This window comes from Micropterus salmoides, unplaced genomic scaffold (assembly GCF_014851395.1).
Source record: "Micropterus salmoides isolate LMB-PRFRI ecotype aquatic unplaced genomic scaffold, ASM1485139v1 Ms_hic_scaffold_6, whole genome shotgun sequence".
Classification (NCBI taxonomy): domain Eukaryota; kingdom Metazoa; phylum Chordata; class Actinopteri; order Centrarchiformes; family Centrarchidae; genus Micropterus; species Micropterus salmoides.
In genome coordinates this window covers 37,951,955-37,963,840 of record NW_024044348.1, presented here as the reverse complement: position 1 = coordinate 37,963,840, position 11,886 = coordinate 37,951,955, and the positions used below count along the sequence as shown (strand labels likewise).

General features: G+C 42.5%; 1 protein-coding gene across 1 annotated transcript; it reads right to left on the bottom strand.

Moving 5' to 3' along the window:
• Positions 1-4,637: 4,637 nt before the first annotated feature.
• Positions 4,638-10,282, bottom strand: pdcd7 (programmed cell death 7). The gene is made up of 5 exons (XM_038702066.1): positions 9,114-10,282; positions 6,170-6,308; positions 5,413-5,643; positions 5,234-5,321; positions 4,638-5,116 (listed from the first exon to the last, which is right to left on the bottom strand). Exons 1-5 carry the CDS (start codon positions 10,146-10,148, stop codon positions 4,972-4,974), a joined length of 1,638 nt encoding a protein of 545 aa, XP_038557994.1. The 5' UTR covers positions 10,149-10,282; the 3' UTR covers positions 4,638-4,971.
• Positions 10,283-11,886: the final 1,604 nt, after the last annotated feature.

Sequence of the window (11,886 nt, the reverse complement as noted above, 5' to 3'; positions counted from 1 at the left end):
CTTTACTAGTTAAATATATCAGTTGAAGATGGCCACAATATCCCACTGCAGCAGAGTGCATTTACACAAACAATCCTTCCACAGGAAGACTGAACAGCCATGCAGGCGAATCAAAACAGACGGTGTCTCTTATTTCGATTGTTTCTAAATCTGGCCTGCTGTAAATCTCTGTGTCATGGTAAATTTAGTAATGCTAAGATGTTAAAGCTGAGGTCGTCAACTCCTTTTCCCAGAAGCATTTCTGCTGCTCTTCCTCTGATAAAAGACCAGCCACTAAGCAACTTTCCACATCCAGTGAGATGAGTCTGCAATGAATCTTCTGTCTGGGCTCTAAAGGTCTGGACATGTAGAAGAGGACTTATTTGCTATGGGTCGGGATTTAACACGATAGCCCAACTGATTGGATCTGGTTGTCGTGGGATCGTCATCATATATATGAATAAACAATATTTCAATATATTTCAATTTATTGATGGATAGCCCCTTGAGATGCAGCATCTCATTTTCAAGAGGGTCCAAAATACACATATACATAATACAGGAAAAACATAAACAAACAAACACTCAAATGCACAATTGAGTTACTAGGCAGCTTACACCCTCACCACAGACACATCATAGCTCAGACATGTTATAGCTAGCTCAATAAGTACAATTCATTTACCTCATTACGCAATTGGAACCCATAATACATAAGAGATTCAATACAAAAGTATCACATAAGAAAGACAGGGGTTGAATCCACAGGAGGTGAATCAATTAGACAATTACATGAAGCAAAATACAATTACAAGCAATACTGTTTAGTACAGCATCAGTAACAAGAAATGTGGCATTTTGATTTTCCAAACACAATAAATGACAGAGTGATCACTAAAACAATCAGATAAGACACCAGATTTAAATATCTTTTCCGGATTAGAGACCAGTATTGATATATAGACTCACACAAAAAGAATCCCTCTCAATCATCCCTCATGACCCTGCTGTGTGTGGCGGTCTGTATGTGCAGAGACACTGCCCCCTGCCTGTATGTTCTTATGTTGCTTTCATCGCAGTCCCTCTCCTCTGCTGGTGGTTGTATAAAGAGCTGCAGGTCTGTCTGACTGAGCTACACAGACAGACAGGATACAGTGCTTCAACTGCATTCACTCAAAATCTTCTGTGGCAAACCCTTCATCAGAGGTTAGTTAATTAATCTTACTGAGTAAGTGACGTGTGCCGATGTGTGTGAATCAGAAACGAGTCTTAGTGATGGTTTAACTAAAGTTTTTACTGTGAAAAAACATGGCCCTACCGTAAAACTCCTGCTTTTAAAATGGAGTTTGGTTTAACAGACTGTCCACACCAAACACAGCTGTGAGCAGTGGATATTTTAACGTTAATAATTCACATAAATTGAACTGACCTACCTTCTAAACAACAAAGTAATTTAGGAAGTGGGTTTTAAAACCGACCTGTTTTCTACTTCTCGGCTCGAAGTAAAAAGTTGCGTGAGCACAAACGGCTATCACAATAGAGATGTGGTTTCACTTTGCCACAGCGATGAAATTAGTTTACAGTAGCGTCACATTGGATGGACTACCAAGACAGCAAAATACAGGATATTAACAACAGAAGAAGTGACACATGTTAGAAAGAGCCTACCTGCAGATTCAATAAGGTACTTGTGTCAGATTTGTCTGCTTTGGTGAAGGCAGACTCAAAGGTCACTCATCAAACCCTATTTCTTTAAATCTTGCTGATCATTGATCTGCAATGACATAACATAACTGTTTGTCTGACTGACCAGGGGATATGGTTTTCTTATTTTATGCTATTAAATCGGCAAAGACAAGAATTTGCATTTACTACCGGTCAAATTACAGGGGCTGCTTTCACCCAGAAAGGGGCGAGGTATGACGCAGGAGGAAAAGTACTGTTGCTCTTATCTATTCTGTCTTTAAGCAGGAACAACATGTGAGGAAGATGTTGTCCATTCATTCTGCCTGCTGCACAGGAAGTGGTGGAACCATTCCCCTGGGCTTGTTTCTGAACACTCTGTACTATGAAGTGGAAGCAACAAAAGCTGGAGCAATACTTCTCCAGGCTGCATGTAGGCCAACCTGCACGGTGGTCCCTCGAAGATGTTTGCATGGCGTTTTTTATGTATTCGCCTCCTGACAGGACTTGAGTCAACCAATCAGCTTGCTTGACCTGCAGGTCGCTATGTTGTTGAGATTTGAGAGGTCGCTGTGCACCTCTTCAACCTGCAGTTACCCATAAGACCCTTCTCTGGGTAGACTGGCAGATGTTAGTATGTTTGGAGAAGCAGAGCTTAAAGTTCACATTACATTCTGTCCTAGGACATTTCTCTGCACTCTGCAGCGTTCTCTGCAAAAAGAGGCTTGTGATCTAATAAATATTGATCAGAGCACAGACTGTAACCTGTGTCTGGGAGTGATGCTCCAGTTCTGAATATAGTGATGAAATGCTCTGGCGGTGGGAGTCACTATCAACGGCAATGTTTGGCTCAGTTGAAGTGTTCAAAAATCAGACTCTTTTATTTAAGCAGGCCTTTGTCTCACCGTGAGCTTTTAAATGTGAATAATCATGTGCTCTTTAAAATTCAAAAATACTATAATTTCGATTGTTCATGCGCCTTTTAATATACACAAATACACTGATTACATTGATTGATGCCTTTTATTGTTTCATAATGTGTGATGCTTATGTATGATAATCTGATTGCTCCACTGTTTTATTGTTGCAATTTTTTTTATCATTGCAAAGCACCTTGTGACTTGTTCTGTGAGAGGTGCTATGTTAAATAACTTTTACTTACTACTTACTAATGCCACTCTAACAGCCAATCAGCATGCTCCCCTCTCCATGACATCCTCTATGCATTAACGTCAGCTACAAACTGTCCTCCTACAGCCTCAGCACACCACTGAAGAAGAGCACAGCTGACTACATGGATGAACACAGAAATTGTCCAATCAAAAATCCAGGTGCATATGACTGTGCACCCTAAGAGGGCCCCCCACACACACACACACACATAAAACCTGACCATGTATGACTGAGTAAACCATAAGGCAGATGCAGACGTGCGATTACAAGGTACATCTGTGCATTCCCTGCCGTCCTTTGGAAGCTAATCACATCTTTGCTCCAGTAACACCAAAACACCAACGAGCCAGATGGTCCGGGACTTACGACAGCAGAGAGGACACATGCTCCGTAAGCTCATTGTGTTGTCTCTGACGTGCAAAACACAAACTGATGCTACTGGATAAACAACATGCACTGTATGTGGAGTTCCAAGCAGCCTGGCTTAAGGCCAGTACCAGACTTCACTTAAGAAAAGCAAAAATGTAAAACATGTGGGTCCTGGTGAAGCTCTACTGGATGTCCATCTTTTCTAGCTCCAGTTTTATGATAAACACAAAAGAAATACACTGCAAATACACAACAAAACCAACACATATTTTAGGGTTTTCTGAACAAAAAAGAAAACTTGGCTTCAGAATCAGGGAATCACTTCTTTTCATTCAAGCTTTTATTCATTATGTTTCATCTGTTTTTATCATAGTTTTTCATTCACTGTACTTTTATTTACTGAATTTTATTGACTTCTTTTATTTCTTCTTCTATATCTTTGTCCTTAGTGAAGCTATTCCGAACATTCATTCATCATAATTATTAAAACAGAAAAAATAGACAGTGTGCGACCACATTCAGATGCCGGCAAACATTTGACATTTTGTAATTGGAATTTACCATGAGTCTCCAGCTTGAATCAACAAAGTTACATTTTAAAAAGGCTGGAGTAATGGGTGGCATTTTGTATTTATTTCCTGCACTTTATGCATGTGTGACCTTTCAAATTAAATGCACAGCATAGCCTAATCTTTAAACAACATGTGTGTTACAGTAGAATTCATTTGACTATTTAAACTGAATGTTACAAAAAAACAAACGCCAGCCTACCTGTGTTGTGTCGCAGCTGCAGTCAGACTCTCAGGTGCGTGTGAAGCTGTGACTGAGACTACAGGTTAAATTAGAGGAGAACCACCTGGAACACTAATCTAGCGACTCACAGTAAACCCCGTCAGCTGACTTACTGTCAGTACACAAAGTCACCTCAGACAGTCAAACAGATGATTACAGTGTGATCCTGTCACGAACAATGTTGGCTGGGGTTAAACTTGTCCTTTGATTATAGTATTATTGTATAATAAACTCAGGTTTGCTCAGAAACACTTTACATATAAAATATGACGTCCACCTGGATCAAAACTGTGTGTGATTGTCAGCAGGGCATAAACTCATCACCACTTTAATCCAAAACATATAATAGACTTCTGATGATTCTGGTGACTTCCTGACCTTTCATCTATCAGTTCTTTCTGCCTGGCACTGAAAGGGTTAACCCACACATGTAAAGGTATCTCATTAACGAATGGCTGCACTGCTCTGTAGAATCAGAGTTCTCACAGGATGAATCCTACTTTTGGATCCTGGCTTTTCCTTCACGGCAAAATGTCCTCTTTGACTGAACTTGAAGCAGCAGTTATCAATTTAAAAATGGACCAAATGACTGTGGGTGATGTGAAAGGTGTCATTACAAACTCAGTGGGAATAACAATTCATTGGTAATACAATTTGTTTTTGTGTTTTATTTTTTTCAGAAATTAAAATAGCAAAAAGAAATCCTGCCCAAAGCATTTATTATTCCTGAGGTACAAAACACATCAAATCCATTAACAGAGACCAGAAATAAGAACATTTTCAAAAGTAAATACAGCAGAACAGAAGCTTTCTTCTTCTCCTTCATCACTGTATCATATATTATCTGACAAACAGTTCTACAGTCCGACAGCTCTGACTGTTCAGATGAAAAAGATGAGTGGTTTTAAACTTTTACCAACACCATTAACTTGGTGTTGCTTCACTTTTCAGTCAGAGAGTGTTGGACGTCAGGCTCTAGCTGACATCTGGCTCAGTGTCAGCAGTTTGCAGGGCAGAGGCCCAGGCCTGGTCCGACGGGGCCTCTGGCAGGATCCAGCTCTGAGGAACTGGAGAACCGTCAGGATGATCCGCTGCAACCACAAACACATCCCACCCTCTCCTGAAGGAGAAACAATTTACAGTCCCAACACGTTATTACATCTTCCTCAAGGTCAATTCAATAGCAGCATGGTTGCAGGGAGATGCTGATGTGGTTTTTAATTGTGTGAAGACAAACCTGATTTGAAGTAAAGCGTGCAGCGAGCGCTCGGCCTGAGTGTAATATTCTCTGAAGGGCTGCAGAGCAGAATCAGCAGGAGGCTCATCTGTGGGACAAACAGGGGAAAGCCGATTACCATCGGCGTGATTTAATCAGACTGTTGTTCAACAACGGACAATTATTAACTACGGCGTTACCTCCAAACAGCATGGCGTCCACTCGCAGTTTCCTCTGCAGCTGTCTCTCCCTCTCCTTCTTCACCCGCTTCTCCCGCTCCCTCCTCCTCTCCTCCTCCTGCTCTCCTTCCAGCATCACCATCAGCGCTTTCTCCTCTGCCGAGTAAACCGCTGTCCTCTTCTTCATCACCCGCCGCAGCTGCTCCAGCCGGCTGCTGAAGTCCTCGTCACAGTCCCGCTCAGTGACAATACCTGCCACACACACACACACAGTTACATACTGCAGGTATGTGTAGGTGACTGCTGGTCATTCCCTTCCTTGACAGGTGTCTTCACTTTTATTTCATAGATTTTTGGGAGAATAAATGATGTGGGACCAGCCTGTTCCAGGACAATATTATCACCTCTGGCTTCTACTAGCTGGGGGTTGGAGGACAACCTGAACAAGTGTCCTTGGATAACATGCATTAGTAAGGTAACATGGGGTAAGACTCACCCATTTTATTATTTTATAATAGATAATATACCCAAAGCATAGCCTTCTTAAAGATACCAAAAAACGTAATCAATAAAATGTTCTTTAATGTGTCTCAGGGGGGGCATCTTAACCCACTAGCTGGGAAAAATGCATTTCTCCTAAAATTTACATTTGATTAAATTTTAATTAATTTTTCAAGAGTAGGTATTTATTTTACTATATTATGTTACCCTAAGTATGGCCATCACACAATCTATCATGGGACTGGGAAGAAGGTAGAGGGCTGAATACAACAGTCACCTTTCCTCGATGCCGCCTCTTTCCTCAGTCTGCGCAATTTCTCCAGAGATCTGAGGATGTCCTGCATCCTCTTCACGTCGGCCTGCTTCTTCCTCACCTCACAGAGAACAGCGTCTGCAGCCAGTTTCAGCTCCTGCTCCTGGTACAGGGACAGATTCATTGTTTTCTACTATGCTCTCCTCATCGTCTCTCCGTGACAAAACAAAGCTATTGTGCTTCACAGTTAATACGTCTAAGTGGGGGATAACATGTCACAGCATGAGGGGATCTGAATACAGACATTGGTTTTGAATTAGAGGACTCTGATCGAGTAATAAATGTGGAAATCAGCTCATTTTAACGCTTTGACAATAATATGGAGAGGGGTTCAATGACCAGAGGCCCGACGATACGATATTATTCCGACTTTACACTGTGTCCCCAAAGGAAAACTATTTTTCTAGTGGACTGAAAAAGCAACTGATTTTATCATTATAGTACCAAAACGCAAACTTCTCATGTACAATTTATGTATAAATACAATATTGCCACAGAAACTATTGCGTTATTATGCTGTATCGATTTTTCCCCCCACCACTACCACAGACCACTGGTCACTACCACTAGGGATGCTGAAGGTAGTGGTCTGGACTTGTTAGTGAGTCTGGGGAGTGGTCTTTGTGGACCTAATCGTTATCTGGCCTTTAGCTGAATAAATGTCAGCGATCATAATCCTTTCTATGAAATATACTCTGTGCCTATATTCTCATTGTTGCACTTTATGTTGTAGTCTGCCAGCTGATAGCTATACACATGTGAGTGAAGCTTGGCATACTACATCTTGGTTGGACCATTGTATATCTACAGCTGATGCACATGACTGAGATTCTATATGGTTTGGCCACAGCAGACCATATTCCTGTCTCTATGCTCATAAATATTAAGGGTCTACCGGAGCTTGTCTATAGTGACAGCCATAAATCAGGTGAGATACTCGACTGGACGAGGCTCACAGAAGACGACTTGCAATATTACAAGTTACTTGAGAAGTATTGAGCAGCTGTAAGAATGTAGGTCACAATAATGACCCATGTGTAATGTATGATAGAAGTGTGAACTGTTTAGTTGATGGAAGTGAACCAATAAGGTGGTGAAACAACATATTGTAAGACCAGGGTGGAATGACTATGTCCATGTTGTTCATATGGAGGCAAGAGATGCATTTAGAAGTTGGGTCTTAGCAGGCAGGCCTAGGCATGGCCCAGTCTGTGAGCGTAAGGTACGGTCTATTGCTAGGTTCAAATATGCTGTGCGTTTTATAAAAAGAAATGAGCAGACTATGAGGGCGAACTCTATGGCGAGAAAGTTGCAAACTAATAATGTTTATGAGTTCTGGAAGGAGGTGAAAGTGGTTAATAACAGCAAAATGCCATTGCCCTATAGTACTGATGGCATTACGGAACCTGAAAACATTGCAGAGCTGTGGAGGAGACACTATGAGAACATTTTTAACTGTGTGAAGAGCGATGGGTTTAATATAGGAGAGATACCTCACAGTGATGGTGTAGTCATCAGGCCGGAGGAAGTATGTTATACTATTGACAAACTTAAAATGAACAAAGCCTGTGGGCGGGATAGAATAACAGCAGAACATCTGAAATACTCTAGTCAAAGTATTTCAGTTTTACTTGCTCTATGCTTTTCTGGGTTTATGAAGCATGGCAGGCTTCCTGGATCCATGTTATCTATCCTACTGGTACCTGTAGTTAAAAATAAGGCTGGTAAGATAACTAGTATGAATAACTATAGACCGATTGCACTTGCAAGTACAACATCTAAGGTAATAGACGGGATCCTTATGGATAGGCTTGCGGAACACACAGCGTCAACAGATCATCAGTTTGGTTTTAAGAACAAGCATGGAACTGATCTGTGTATTTATGCACTTAAAGAAATTGTCCATAGGTACAGATCACGCAATAGCACAGTCTTTGTGTTTCCTGGATGCGTCAAAGGCTTTTGATCGTATCAATCATGGGAAACTGTTAAAGGGCTGTATAACTGGCTGCTTGGTGGGGGATAGTCTCATTAATCATCTGCTTTATGCTGATGATTTGGTGGTACTGTCTCCCTCTAGTCCTGGCCTTCAGCAACTTCTTAGAATATGTTCCCAATATGGACTGAAGTTTGATATAAAATTTAGCTCAGTGAAGAGTGTGGTACTGAGCGCCAGAACCAAGGAGGATATGAAGTGTGTCTATCCTTCTTTCTTATTGGCAGGTGAACCACTAGAGGTTGTAAAGAAAGTTAAATATCTGGGGCATGTGATAAGAGATGACCTCTGTGATGATGATGATGATGTGGTAAACTGTACGGGCAGGCAAACATGCTGGCACGCAAATTCCACATGTGCACTCCCGATGTTAAAATCTCACTTTTTAAATCCTATTGCACTCCAATGTACACTGCCTACCTATGGTGTAATTTTAGTGAGTTTAAAATGAAAATAACTTTGAGTGGCTTATAATGATGCACTGAGAATTGTGCTTCAAATCCCTAGGTGGAGTAGTGCCAGAGAAATGTTTGTGTCCAACAATGTGCCCACTCAAGAAATTTTATGTATAGATTCATGTGCAGACTGATAGGGTCTAAGAATATGATCATTGTGTCCATAGTTGATGTTTCTAAGAACTATACATCTTGCTTTTGGAAACATTGGACCCGAAGCCTGTAAATGTTCTATAAATGCTAATATAATTTGCCCTAGCGTGGAGTGATGGAGAGATAGAATACAAACCCCCAGACATCATGTCAAAAGTTATTAAAAGGGACAGTTTCTGCTACACATACTACAAATTAACTTCCATTCACCTCCGTTGACTGTAAGGTGTTAACAAGGTTCATACTTCTGCTGCCCCCAAGTGGACAAAAGAAGTGATTACATCTTTAAATCCTCTGAACTTACCTTCTTCTTCTCCTCCACTCGCTGGATCTGCTGCGTCCTCCACTTGTCTATGGCAGCCTCTTTCTCGGAGATGCGCTCCTCTCTCTGCGCTTCCTCCATCAGCTGCACCCTCCTGGCTCTCAGGCGCCGGGCCCTCCTCTTAGCAACACGGGCCAATTTAGCTTTCCAGCTGTCTAAAGTCTCCCTGTCACTGAGAACTCCGAGTTTGTCCTGTAGCTCTGTCTTCACGTTTAAAGCCATTAAGTAAGAGTCTGTCCAAACACAGTGGTTGTCCACGTTGGTCCTCAGAGCTTCACAGGACTCAGCCAGCTGGGCGACGAGCTGAGCTGCCCGGTACAGAGCCCGTCTCAGGTCCGGGACAGCGCCGTGTTGCTGACGCTGGGTCTGTGGTGGGACCTTGGAGGTTCTGTCCTTGCTTTGTAAGAAACGCCTGAGCCACTGTTGATCCCGTCTCCTCTGAAGTGAGGTTTCATCCTCAGCTCGTGTTGTTGTTGTTGTTCCCGGACCCCTGTCGTGGTCTTTAACGGGAAATAGCGGGCAGCCGAACGGGGCTCCACTCTCTGAGAAATCCTCGTATCCATGCTGTTGTTTCTGGTTGGAGTCCAAGTTGTACGGCACAGTCTGAGGCCCGGGTCTGAACTGCTGGGTAAATGTTTGGAAGGTCGAGGCTTCCCTGCTGCTGTATGCGTTGAGCGGAGCGGCTGGCGCCACGATAGAGAAGTGTCCGGGTGGTGGACAGCCGAAAGGAGGCGGGGGGACGGAGGGATCAAATCCATACGGAGGGGGCAAGCAGGGCCCCCCGAACCCTCCTGCTCCTGGAGACGGTGCGGGGAAATCGCACCTTAATCCGTACTGGTTACCGTCATATCCCAGTGAAGGTGTCCACCGTGAAGCGGTGTGGTCCGGCTGTGTCGGTCCATGAGCCGCGCCGCTCGGCGGTGCTCTGTTAGCGGCGTACGGTGTCTCCGGATAGCCGCCATTATAGACGGAAGACTGCTGTTTATCTGGCGGAGCGTGGTGATATGTGTTGTCCATCTCTTCTTCGATAATACACTGAACCTATGACAATATTTCTGTAAAATGCCAAATAGTTTGCATTCATTCGTCCCACCAATTCTTCACAGACGCCATGTTTTGTTGGTGTCCGTTTGTCTTCTTCACTTTCCTGTTTGCGGCAGCGTTTAGGCCTTCCGTAGGTTACATCGCCAGCAACTTGCAGTGGCTAAAGTTGGTACCGCAGCCCACGACTCAATGTGACTGAGGACCATGTGTTTTTATGTTGTTCTCCGTGGTTTTATTAGTAAAAAAACACATACTGTACAGAAATACAGCTAAGCTTTCCTTAATTAAATTGAGTTGACTTTATTTTACCAGGTTAATTTACTCAGTATCAATACTGATTTCCACAGATAGATAGACCGCCACCCCACATAAATCACACTACTACAAATCACAAGTAAGAGTGACTATAAACATAAGACTAGAATAAATAGCAACTTTATATGACTAAAATAAAAACCGTAAGATAAAACAAGCAACTCAGATATGCCTTCCGATAAAAGTGTATTTTTAAAAGAGATTTAAAAGAAGACACTGACTCTGAGAGCCTTACTTCATCAGGCAGGTCGTTCCAGAGCCTTGGGGGGCCTGACAGCAAAGGCTCTGTCCCGTTTAGTTCTATTCTCAGCCTAGACACCTGAAGAGACAGAAGAGCCCTGTTGGAAGATCTCAAATTACGCAGAGGTTCATAAGTATGAGGAGTAAGGTCAAAGATATAAGCTGGTGCCAACCCATGGAGAGCCTTAAAAGTAATCAATAAATTCTTAAAATCAGTCCTAAAACAAACAGGGAGCCAATGTATAGAGGATAAAACAGGAGTGATGTGATCGTACCTTTGGGTTCTAGTTAAAAGCCGATTTTTTTTCATTTCATGTGAATTGCATGATGATTGTCACACAGACACTTACTTGCTGTTGCCAGTAGATGGCACTATGACTATAACTGAATGGCATGTAGATGTGTTCAGAGTGTTGTCACGCATGTTTGGTACAGATTTGAGCATGTACAGCAGTGGTCGGCAACAGGTGGCCCGCGGGCCAGAACTGGCCCACCAGCAATAATATCTGGCCCCCGGCCAGATTGCTTTAATAGCAGAAAAATAAAACAATTGATAGTGGCTGATGCTGAAATAGATCTCAGTCATGACAGCAACAGTTACTCACATAATCACTTCCTCTTAAGGGATTGTACCTCCAAAATAAAAGTGTGAGAACGCAGCAATGCAGCAATGCTTCATACTGAGTTTGTTGAGAGCTTTTACTGTGAAAAGTTCTGAAGGACATTCGAAAGAGTCACTGGCTTACTTGACACACCTCTGTCAAAGCTGTCAGTAATGGTGTGATTGGATTCCCGTGAATTTCCTCAGGGAAATGAAAATTAGTGGCCATAGGTTATGAATGCGGATCAAACACCGGGACGCACACACACTGCAGCACATGCTTTATTGCGAGCATGTGAAAAAGTGTCTTTATAGGCTAATCAATTTGTTTAACAAGGGAGAAAAAAAAGTCTGTAGGACTTTGGGATCGACTGGAAGTCCCGCACTCTACCGATTAAGCTAAACGTGTACATCAATAGGGCTGTCCAAGGGTTTGAAATAATTTGACTGAAATAATGTTCTGGCCCACCATGTAATGGCTTGAAAAAGATTTGGCCCAATGTCAGACATATTTGCCGTACATGTTTCATGGGGAAGGATGGAACTTCGCAGCCA

What these genes read in the sequence shown, in the direction of transcription:
- pdcd7 (XM_038702066.1), bottom strand. Translation starts at nt 10,148, where the DNA reads ATGGACAACACATATCACCACGCTCCGCCAGATAAACAGCAGTCTTCC. An exon ending in GAGTGGAGGAGAAGAAGAAG is followed by an intron (nt 6,309 to 9,113) that starts GTAAGTTCAGAG and finishes TCCCTGTACCAG; the next exon opens with GAGCAGGAGCTGAAACTGGC. An exon ending in CACGCTTTACTTCAAATCAG is followed by an intron (nt 5,117 to 5,233) that starts GTTTGTCTTCAC and finishes TTTCTCCTTCAG; the next exon opens with GAGAGGGTGGGATGTGTTTG.